Raw genomic sequence first — 11731 nt, 5'->3', positions numbered from 1 at the left:
AATCCTCCTCCTTACCAGAGGATTGGAAGGTAGCCTACATAAAAGGGATCCTGTCAATCACACACTGGTTGACCTAAGTGCCTGGTACTTTTCTGGTAAACACTAATAAATTTGAAAATATTTAAGGAGGAGACTGCTGAAGGGGAAACAGCTTGGATTCTGTAAAAGGAGGTCTTGTAGACTTATTTGAGAGAGTCAGCAAACATGTAGATGAGAGTAAGCTAGTAGACGTTATGCACTTGAATTTCCAGAAGGTTTGTGACAATGTCCCTCCCCACATCTTCCAAGAAATCTTTGTAGTCATGTGTTGAGAGGCTATGTCATCTTAAAGCATCAGTAACTGGTTAAAAAGCAGGAGGCAGTGGGTAAAAATGAACAGTTTTCATAGCGGAAAGGAGGAAGTTCTGTGGTCTCCACGAGGATTACATGTCTTCGTTGAGCATCTGTCATGGTAGCTAAGTGAGCCGCTGAGTTTTGAGGCAGTGTACCTCCAAATAACAGTTTAAAGACTGAGGGGAAGGATAGTTAAATATAAGCAAATATGAATGACTTGTATTGTGATATTGTTTTTCAGTCATTAATTAGGTCCTGAAAGTTCACAGCAATAAAAATCCAATTAAAATAGGACAGTGCCATTAAAAATGCTGCTAAGGGGGTTTCAGTTCGATGTGAATCCAAAACTGTCAGAGGGATGGGGGAGGGCAGAGCATCTGTTTGGCAGGCCAGTGGTCCCAGTTCAATCCCAGCATTTCCAGCTGAAAGTGATGTGAAAGATCTCTCTGCCTAAAATCCTGGAGAACTGCTGCCAATCTGTGAGGACAATGCTGACCTTTGATGGACCACTTGTATGATTCAGGATACAGCAGATTTATGTGTTGATGAGATGCATGGCTACAGTCTCCCCTCCCTCTGAATTGGCTCATTTCTCAGTTTCTGTACTAATAGATTCGCATACACACTTCAAAGGGATAATGTGGACCTTGGTGCAGAGCCTAAATATTGGGCAGGTATTAGGTGAGTTTAAACTACAGTGGCTTTCTACAGATGACTCAAAAGTGCACAAAAATTGCAAATATACAGGCAGCTACTATAATGAAAACAAATGCAATTTGCCACAGTGCTTTCTCTGTCTGCTATGTGTGTGCAAACTCCTCTGTCTCTTCCTGCATTTTGGCATCTTTAATTTGCACAAAACAGCCTGGTCAGCCTTCGCAGACCTTTTTCAAAGTGCTAGTAGCTCTGGGTTGCATGTGGCTGTTCCATAGCAACTTCAGCCAGTCTTGGACAGGTTGGACATTTCAGGAACTGGCCTAAAAAGGAGAGGGGCATCTGGCCACCTTAACTGCAACAGACTGAAAAGGTGACCTTTTGAAAACTACTTATTGGTGGTGTTTTTGATGGAAGTCTAAACCAGACTTGCAGAGCAATAGAGCAATTAACAGTCTGCATTTATTGCCTTGTGACACTCTCACCTTCATTCTCCTGACATGTTACTGCTTTATTGGTTTCCCACACAAATGCTGTCCAGATCAAATGTTCTTTCAGTTCGTTAATTTCACTGTTTTGCCATTGGATTCTAACTTTGTACCACTTGTGATTCTTAACCACTGCCCACCAGCTATATGTAGCTTTGTTCACTACCCCATTCCATTGTCTGAAGTAGTATGCATGCATATGAACACTTACAGTCTGAATAAAATTTAGCTGATCCTAAAGGTGATACTGGACTCCCAACTTTGTTCTTATGGTTAGAGTGTTCAACTAGGGCCCAGGTTTGAATCCTCACCTTGCCATGGAAGCTTTGCTAGGCATACTTCAGATAAGACAGAATTTTGCTCTTCAGCTGGCTTCCAGCTTTTAGACAATGAGCATTTTCTGTCTGCTTATTTTCCTCACAGAGGCCATTTGTCCTGCTTGCCTGAGTAGCTGGGGTAGCAGTGTTTGACAGGAGGTGTTTGCTTGATCACGTGACCATTCAGGTGGGAAACGGCTCATTGGTGTCTGGTGTCTATCAACAAGGAAAGATTCATTTAAATTCCAGAAAACAAAACCCAGCAAGTATATTTGAAGAAAATTCTCCAGTCTGTAAGAACAAAACAGGCAGAAAACAGCTAAGAAAAGCACTCCACATTTCTGCTAGTGTAGACCTGTATACCGCTAGGTCTTGGTGAGGGTTTCAAAAGCATTTCCAAAAGCCTTTGTGAAATATGCAAATTAATGGAGCCACATGTGGCTGTTTCACACATATTGTGTGGCTCTCGAAGCCCCCAGCACCCCACTGGCTAGCTTGAAGAAAGCATTTCTTTAAATCACTTCTCCAAGCCAAGTCAGCTGGAGGCTTGTGAATGCATTTTAAGTTCAAGTTGCTTTCCACCTCTTCCTCCTCTCATCTATTTTCCTTCCTCCCTCCCTCCCTCCTTTCCTATATTGGCGGTTCTCAAATGTGATGTTCATGTCTTGCAGCTCTCAAACATTCGACATTTGCTCTTTGTGGCTCTTACATTAAGCAAGTTTGGACACCCCTGGTCTAATGGGAGGCTGACAGTGATCACAGCCCCAGATTTGCCACCTAGAGGTTTTGAACAGTAAGCATGCCTTGCATGTTGAGGAATCTTCTGGAAGTCAAATGCATCTTTCCTCTGTGACCTTCAGGGCTCCATGGTTTTCAGAAGAGACAGAAGCAGGCTTGAGCTCAGCATTTAGGTGGCAGATCTGGGTGGCTTTAATTGCTGTCAACCTCCCATATTTATAACACAACAGAGGTGACAAATATTTACACAAACAGACATGGGGATAACTACATGTTGGGATTCAGCTTTTAAAAAGTAAAATCTTGGGAGGTGGAGCTTCATTCTCAAGCATATTTATCTGGGAGTGAGGCATCCCCTTGAATTTCTTGAGACTTGTGGGTAAAAAACACACTGCAGCCTCGTGGTGTGGTGGTTAGAGCGTTGGACTAGGACCCGGGTTTGAATCCCCACCCCACCATGGAAGCTTGCGAGATGACCTTGAGCCAGTTTCATTCACAGCATTGTCATGAGGAGAAAGTTGTAGGCGAAAAAAGTGTGATGTAAATAAAGTCAATAACCAAATAAAAAACACACCCTTCATAGTGAGTTGGGACATTCACTTAAATGGGCATATCCTGATTTTCACCCTATTGAAAGTCCCCTCATTTTGCCATGGGGCTTCTCTTGCGTGGGGCTGCTGTCTCCAGAGGGGGGAGGGGACAGCAGAACACAGCCAGGCGCCCTCTGTCTTTTCTGCTCTGCCACTGCAGACAGCAGTTCAGGGCAAGAGAGGAGGCCGGAAGGCAAAGACTTCATCCGGAGCCCCCTGCCCCCCTCAAAGACCTTCTGTTTTTCTTCTTGGGGTAATCCTGAGGCACTTGGTGGGAGAGAGGAAATGAGAGGGGGGAAGAGGTGTGGGGAGGGGAAAGGGCCTGAACTGGCCTAACTGAAAAAAACAAAGTGGGATATACAGTTGAAAATTGGCGATGAGAAGACGACTGAATTGATCAAAATGACTGATACGGGATGGAGACGGAGATGAAACCTGAAGTGCACTGATATTGGGGAGTGGATATTGACTTGGGGCCTCTTGTAGGTAACTAAGGGGCCTTGGTGTAAGTCAGTTTAACGGCCTGCTGCAGCCTGCTTTTCAAAGATGGTGTCAGCTTAATCCTAGCGGAGGGAAAATGGAGGGGACAGGACAGCTGTCATCCCATCTGCCTTAGGCTTCTCTAGGCCTAAGGGCCTCGGGGTTGCCAGCCTCCAGGTGAGGCCTGAGGATCTCTGGAATTACAACTGATCTCCAGACTACAGAGATCTGAAGAAAATGGCTGCTTTGGGGGGTGGACTCTGTGGCATTGCATCCCTGCTGAAGTACTTCCCCTCCCTAAATTCTGCCATACCAAGGCTTTGCCCTCAAATCTCCAGGAATTTCACAAACTGGATTTGGCAATTCTTTAATGCTGCCAGGCTCCAGTCAGGGGCCTGGAGATTTCCTGATATTACTGTTGATTTCTTGACTATAGGAATCAGTTTCCCTGAAGAAAATGGCTGCTTTGGGGAGGGGTGGGGTGGATTCCTTGGCATCATACCTGACTGAGATCCTTCCTCTCCTCAGACTGTGCACTCCCCAGGCTTCAATCTCCAGGTATTTCCTAACCCAGAGTTGGCAACCGCATCCTACTATCAGGAGTTAGTCAGGAGCTAAGAACTGGTGGCCGTTGGTCTGTCTCCAGATCCCTGTAAGTGCCCGTTCAGCACCCACTTTCTCCCCCCCCCCCCCGTTGAAAAGGGGATGTAGAAGAAGCCTACTACCTGTCTACTATCAAATAGGCCATGTTGAACAGCAAGAGTTTGGTTGCCAACTCCAGGATGCAAAATGCCTTATGATCTGGGGGTGTGGACTGGGGAGGGGAGGGACCTCAGTAGGATATGATGCCCTAGAATCCACCATTTTTTCTCCCTCCAGAGAAACTGATCTCGTCATCTGGACAACAGTTGTCAGTCCAGGATAACCCTGGGCCCCACCTAGAGGTTGGAAACTCTAGAAGACCTGACCCATGATCATGGACTTGCCCAACAGAATCCTCTTTAACTGTACCCTCCCCCCGCTAAAGGGTTAGCAGAAAGCAAGAGGGGTTCAATGTCTACTGACCTATCCATTATACCCTCTTTTCTATCTCTGAAGGGATAGAAAATTGGTATGGAGGACTCCCTAGTCATTAAGGACTGGTCATTAAAGAGGGCATTTTTTCACCTCCACGTGTCTTTGTTAGAAAAAGAAGTCAAAGGCAACATAAGAAAACAGGACTAAAATGATTATTCATTGAGGGGCACATGCTCAGGAACACTTTATGATTAGCAGGTTCTTTTCAACACTTTAACATGAATGAAACAAAACCCTGAATGAAAGGCAGCTGTTAGGGTTGCCAATCTCCAGACTGGGCCTGAAGAAGCCCCAGGATTTGCAACTGGTCTTCAGCTGACAGAGATCAGTTCCCCTGGACAAAATGACTGCTCTGGAAAGTAGACTGTATGGTGTTTTGCCCCAAACTCTGCCCTTCCTAGGCTCCATGCCCCAAATCGCCAGGTATTTCCCAACTAGGCAACCCTAACCATGACATGGGATAGGAAACAAATTCAAGAAATGCCTTGAAGCACCTGTTGCCCAGTGCGGGCGGGTCAACCCTGCCCCCAAATCAATCCACCTCTGCCCCAGACATCCTTTTCCCATCTAATCCTATGTGGATGTGGGAAAGGCACTCCAGACATGCTCAGAGACATTAATTTTTTTTTCTGTCTCCACAACTGAGGCATGAAATCTAAAATGGCTTTCAAGGGTTAAACCATAAGAAAAATTTAGCCTGCCTCCAAAGACCCCCCCAGAGGATTGCTTCCCTCAAATGGCTTGGCACCACTAGCATGCAAGGGATGGGACACACCCACCCTCTCTTCCTTCTCTTCGGTGTTATCTGGGCTTCCTTCCCATCCTCATTCTCCACCAAAGGCCCACTGAAAGGCCTCCTTCATAGGATTGCCAATCCCCAGTTGTGGGCAGGGGATCCCCTGGTTTGGAGGCCTCCCTCCCACTAAAGAGTTAGCAGAAAGCAGGGGGGGGGCGTTCAATGTCTACTGGCCAATCCTTTATACCCTATTGAGAATTGACTCATGGATATCTGGGGGGCTGTTTTTTTAGACAGAGGCACCAAATTTTCAGCAGAGCATCTGGCACCCCAATGTCCCCCCAAACAAAAATTTCAAAAAGATGGGACCAGGGGATCCAATTCTATGAGCTCCAAAGTAAGATGCCCCCATCCTTCATTATTTCCAATGAAGGGAAGGCATTTAAAAGGAGCACAGTCCCTTTAAACATGATGGCCAGAACTGCCTTCGGAGTTCAGTCATGCTTGTCGCACAACCTTGTTCCTGGCTGCACCCCCAAAGTCTCCTGGCTCCACCCCTGAAGTCCCCAGAGAGTTCCTGAAACCTGGCAACCCTACAGTAACTTCAGAAGGAAGTGGGGGAGGGGGGAACCTGGGCACTGAAACATTGCATCTGCTGCCCAGCAGGCAGCATCACAGCCCCACTTTACCCAGAACAAATTGGCAGGGCCCCCAGTGTGGTTTCTGCGCAAGGGGTCTTGTTGGGCCTATATGACATGGGTCACATCCAGCCCTCACTTTCTTCTCTTCAGTGTTAGCTGGGCTCCTTCTGAACCCATTGCAGGTCCAGACAGCACGGCTGTTAAGGATGGGGGGGGGGGTTGGGGGGGGAGGGGCATGGTTTGAAGTTAGAATGTTCTTAGGAAATCCTGGGAAGAGGGAGCGATGGAGAAAAGGTGCTCAAGAGTGGAGGTCTCTTTCTCCTAAGTGCTACCTGGGATGTTTCCACTCACACAGCTGATAATAACTCTGGGACCTGGTTTTTCTCCCCAGGTTCCCACCTGCTTCTGCCATGAGAAATCGGGGGTTCTTCCAGATAATAAAGAAGCAGACAGAAGTAAGTTCTTTGTTTATTTTATTTATTTATTCAACTTATATCCCTCCCTCCCCACTGAAGCAGGCTCAGGGCGGTTCACTTCTTTGCCTAAGTGCAGAGTTGACACTGGACAGATCAGAGTCTCTCTGTTGTCAGTCTTTCCTCTGCATCCCAGAGCATCCTGGTACTGATGCAAACCAGGAGGAGGACGGTAGAGATGCTGGAAAGGAGACTCTGCTCAGCCTTCCCTGTATTCACATTTTTTTTTAATGGAGGGATGGATTGTGACCAGGAGACGCTGCCTGCCTCTGTGGGGGTGCCCCACTGGGTAATGGGGTCCCAGCTAAGGAAACCAAAATGGATGCTGCTTGTCAGAAAACAGGCCAAGGGGGAACACTTCTCTCTGCAAAGTATCAGAGAAACGTGCCTAGGCCTGGCTCTGATTACAGCAGGGGTCCCCAACCCCCAGTCCGTGGACCGCTACCCATCTGTGGCCTGTTAGCAACCGGGCCACAGAGTGAGGCAGAGCAGCTCTGCCAACCCTTTCCCCAAAAGAGGCAGAGCAGCCTCACCGCCCCTTTCGCCCGCCTAAAACCTGGGCGGACTAAAAAGACAGCGCAGCCTGGCTCCAAAGCACCACCTCTTTCATCTGCCCGGGTCAGTGGAAAGGGTATTGCAGCAGCAACCTTCACCTATCCCTCATCTGAAGACCCCCATGCGGGGCAGAGTCGGGATGGAGGGATAGCCTGGGGTGGCAAAAATCCCAGTATACCCCCCCACCCGGTCCATGGAAGAATTGTCTTCCACAAAACCGGTCCCCGGTGCCAAAAAGGTTGGGAACCATTGGATTACAACATAGGCTTCCTCCTAGTCTGGCCTCTCTCCCCCTCCCAACAGAACTTTGAAATTCATTAAGGGTTCAACAGGTAGGCATTGTTTCTGTCGTCATACTTGACCTCTGATTAATCAGCCATCTCCCTAACTCCTTCCTGCAATGCAGCTTCTCTTTTGTTTACATCTATGGTGATGCCTGCCACTTGGACAAATCCTTTGGCTTCTATGTTTACTCCTCCTCTGGGTGTCTCAGCTAAATTGATTAAACCATTAAAACCCATCCTGACAAACATAACTGAGTCAGCTAAACCTATTGTTTTGAGCTGGGAATCCATTCAGGTACCCAGGAAAGTCACATCAGCACCCATCAAGCACCATGATAGCTCTGGGAGGGTCTTCAACCCACCAAACCTTGTAAAACATGACAGCAAGCCACACCTCCTTGTTCAGTCTGAGCACCTGTAGACAGATTGTTCCCCCCATTACTCTAAGTAAGGGGACCCTCAGACATGGCACGATGGCAGTTCGTGTCTCCATCTTTAATGTCTAAATAGACCTCTGCTCATCCGACAGGGAGTATTGCCTTTCTATGATCCCACTTTGGATAGTTAAGCTTTTTACTATAACCATTTTAATTACTGTAATATATGAGATTACTGTTCCAAACTTTTATCACTTTGTTATATTATTATTATTATTATTACTACTACATATAATGTTACAAGTCGTTATACTTTGATTGTTTCTCCTTGTTTGGATATAGGCTGATTTGTACTGCAATTTTTTAAAAAATTATTGTTATGCCAGTAACATAACAATATTGTTAAAAATAAATTTTTAAAAATAAACCTTATTTTAAAAAACCCTAAATTTTAAAAAATAAACCTTAAAGTTCCCTATCACTCATCTCTATTCTTCCTACTCCCTGTTTGCGTGTATTTTATTGCTTGTGTGTGTGATTGTACCTTTTTACATATTTTTCAAGTAAACGTTTTAAAATATATTTACTCTGGAGTCTTTCTTTCCAAAACTGGACCTTCGTATCAGGTGGAAAAGATCCCTGATACAAAATTGCTCTCCCTAAGGTCTCCCTCTTGCTAATTCCCCCCCTAAAAAGAGGAGACCCCAAGCATTTCCAGTAACAGGATCATCACATTAAGGGATGGCTTAATCATGCATTTCCCAGGATTCGTCAGAGAGACCACCATGCTAAAGAAACTTTGTCTTCCTTGTGTCTTGCAGCTTATTCCTCTGGTTTCATTTATCACCTTTGCCGGATTATGGGCGATGTATTCCTCATGGCACGGCATCACCAAAAGTGATGTGATGTAAGCAAAAAAAAAGAAAATCTCATTGTTTTACGTCTGTGTTGAATCAGCTGCTACAGGCTCCCTTTGTTTTGTTTTGCTGAACGAAATTGGATTTAGGAAACAGTCTGGGGAGTAGAAATTGTTGGGGGATTGGATACATAGTGCTAGGATTGATTTGAGAATATAGGGCAAAAGCACAGGGGTAGGGAACGTTGGCTCTCCAGATGTTTTTTGCCTACAACTCCCTTCAGCCCACCTAGCATGGCCAATGGCTGGGGCTGATGGGAGTTGTAGGCAAAAAACATCTGGAGAGCCAACATTCCCCACCCCTGGCCCTAGCATGTTCCCCAAAAGGCAAATTAAGTTTAAGTGTGCCTAAAATTCTCTTTGAAGAAGATTATATTGGATTTGTATCCCACCCTACACTCTGAATCTCAGAGCAGTCACAATCTCCTTTACCCTTCTCCCCCACAACAAACACCCTGTGAGGTAGGTGGAGCTGAGAGAGCTCTCCCAGAAGCTGCCCTTTCAAGGACAGCTCTGTGAGAACTATGGCTGACCCAAGGCCATTCCAGCAGCTGCAAATGGAGGAGTGGGGAATCAAATCCAGTTCTCCCAGATAAGAGTCCATGTACTTAACCACTACACCAAACTGGCTCTCATGAATGCACAAGGCCTTTTTTGAGCAGGAACGCAGTTCTGGCTGGCTCTGCATGAGGGGTGTGTGGCCTAATATGCAAATGAGTCCTTGCTGGGCTTTTTCTACAAAAAGCTCTGTGTGAAACAATGGTGATGTCAGGGAGTGTGGCCTAATATGCAGATGAGTTCCTGCTGCCCTGACTTTAGTGAATGACAAATACACTTCAGGCTCCCCCCCCCCAGTGAAATCAGGGCTAAACTCTGCTTGCAGTATTTTACTAAAACAAACATATTTCCAGTCAACACCACTGCTTTCATTTTCTTTTCCACAGCCATCTTTAAGGTGTTTTATTTGTGCTTTGTTCCTTTAACATTAAATCAATGTGTCTATCTTAACATTATATAATACTGTTGAGAAATGATGTTGTGGTCTCTCATTCAGAGAGCAATAAATTGTCAAATAATTTCTCTTACTTTTGTTAAATAGGCTTTCTTGGAAGTAAGAAATCACTTCTACTGAAATCAATAGGACGTACTTCCAAACTATTTACAATTAGGCTGCAATGTCTAGTTTTGCAAAAATGAAAAGCAGGATTTTTTAAAATGTTGCTCTTTAACCATGATGTTTTATATCTGCTGTGATAAATATAATATATTTCATTTTTAGTATAAACAAACGCGGTAATCCGGAACCGTGGCAACATGTGGATCCTACCAAACCCACAAAGGTAATAAAAGTATTTAGCCAAGAAAGCAATTATGGAGTAATAAATCATTGCTTTATTTATTCATTTATACCCTGCCTTTCTTCCCTGTGGGGACCAAAACAGCTTATATTGTTCTCTAGTTTATCCTCACAACAACAACATCCCTGTGAGGTAGGTTAAGCTAAGAATGTGTGACTGGATAAAGGTCACTCAGTGAGCTTCCATGGTAGAGCCAGATTTGACCCAGGGACTCCTGGGTCCTAGTCTGATGCTCTAACCCCTAGACCACCCTCGCTGTTGTGTGTTTTCTTCAGAGATACAAATAGTTCTGAATATTAGCTAAGAAATAAATCAATGGGGAGAACGCCAATATATAGGAGTCAATCAGCATTAAGCTAAAATATCTCAGATTTTGGAATTATCTAACAGCATCAATCCCACTTCAATCCTAGAAATAATTCTTCAGTTTTGGGAGCAGGAACTGGTTATAGAAAATGTAGCCAAGCCTGATTAAAATGGGTTGATAGATAACATAGTCCAGCTTCCAAAGCCTTAAGCAAAGAAATCTTAAGAGCCAGCCACAGCTCTTGAGAACCAAGTGGATGAGTTTTTGGTACCTTTACCTTTAAAGAGCCCCGTGGCACAGAGTGGTATAGCTGCAGTACTGCAGTCGGAGCCCTCTGCTCATGACCTGAGTTCGATCCCCGGCGGAAGCTGGGTTTTCAGGTAGCCAGCTCCAGGTTGATTCAGCCTTCCATCCTTCCGAGGTCGGTAAAATGAGTACCCAGCTTGCTGGGGGGGAAGTGTAGATGACTGGGGAAGGCAATGGCAAACAGACAGTTTTCACTGTAAAAATGTAATCACCTATCACTTACAAAAAGGGGGATTTGTTTCTATGTTCAAAAATGCCCAAGGTGGCACTCCATTCTTCATAAACACAGGCCTGCTCTGTCTCTCCAGTTTATAAAGCAGTTTTAAATGTTAGACCACAATCCAGCCAAAGTAAAGCACTTCTATGCAGGAGTTACTATCTCTCCTCTTAGTGAAACTTGGAAAGGCTTAACTTTGGCTGGATCATACCTTGGATGATTAGAACACTGTGTACCTCCACCAAGTAATGAAAAGATATATCTAATCAATACTGGAAGTGGGCAGGAGGTATTACTACGTCTAATACTTTAGTATTTTATTCTTTAGTGGTTGTGATTTTTTTTAATATTTTAATTTTTTTTGTTGTCTTTTTTGTCTCCAATTTTTTGGTAGTTGGTAACACTCAACCAGGAGTGGAAACGCATTGAAGAGCTGGAAAAAGTCCGAAAACTTATGAAGTGAACCAGGAGCAGACTTTCCAAATAGCACTCTATGAATCTAGTGGAATAATTTCTGCACAAATTAGAGGATTGAAACCAGTGTGCAGAAATGCTTCTGCTACATTTTTAGAGTCTCCCTTTTCTTTTCAACTCTAGATGACGACGTTACTGTTTGTTTTGCAAGTTGCCCTAAAGTCATCCACACAAGTCCAAAAATAAAGGTCTGGTCTGCTTTCACAACAGCCACATTCGTTTTGAGGCCTGGGGTTTGCTGTTTGATATTCCAGCAGGCAGTAAAAACTTTTTGTGAGTTTTCAAAGGAGTTGCGTTGTTTTTGTCTGATGCAATGCCGTGTGTCATTTGTGATGCTTTCAATAAACTGGGGACACACATTTGTACAGTGAATGGAATCTTCTTTCTGTTCAATATGGGCAGGGATCAAA

General features: G+C 44.8%; 1 protein-coding gene across 1 annotated transcript; it reads left to right on the top strand.

The window, feature by feature from the left end:
• Nucleotides 1-6464: 6464 nt before the first annotated feature.
• LOC132587635 (normal mucosa of esophagus-specific gene 1 protein-like) lies at nt 6465-11730 on the top strand. Its single transcript, XM_060259948.1, has 4 exons — nt 6465-6509; nt 8565-8650; nt 9939-9999; nt 11242-11730. Exons 1-4 carry the CDS (start codon nt 6465-6467, stop codon nt 11308-11310), a joined length of 261 nt encoding a protein of 86 aa, XP_060115931.1. The 3' UTR covers nt 11311-11730.
• The last annotated feature ends 1 nt before the right edge of the window (nt 11731 follows it).

This window comes from Heteronotia binoei, chromosome 19, assembly GCF_032191835.1.
Source record: "Heteronotia binoei isolate CCM8104 ecotype False Entrance Well chromosome 19, APGP_CSIRO_Hbin_v1, whole genome shotgun sequence".
NCBI classification, from domain to species: domain Eukaryota; kingdom Metazoa; phylum Chordata; class Lepidosauria; order Squamata; family Gekkonidae; genus Heteronotia; species Heteronotia binoei.
The sequence above is the reverse complement of the archived record's forward strand: the minus strand, read 5'-3'. Positions and strand labels throughout refer to the sequence as shown.

What these genes read in the sequence shown, in the direction of transcription:
- LOC132587635 (XM_060259948.1), top strand. Translation starts at nt 6,465, where the DNA reads ATGAGAAATCGGGGGTTCTTCCAGATAATAAAGAAGCAGACAGAA. An exon ending in ATCACCAAAAGTGATGTGAT is followed by an intron (nt 8,651 to 9,938) that starts GTAAGCAAAAAA and finishes TTTCATTTTTAG; the next exon opens with TATAAACAAACGCGGTAATC. An exon ending in ATCCTACCAAACCCACAAAG is followed by an intron (nt 10,000 to 11,241) that starts GTAATAAAAGTA and finishes ATTTTTTGGTAG; the next exon opens with TTGGTAACACTCAACCAGGA.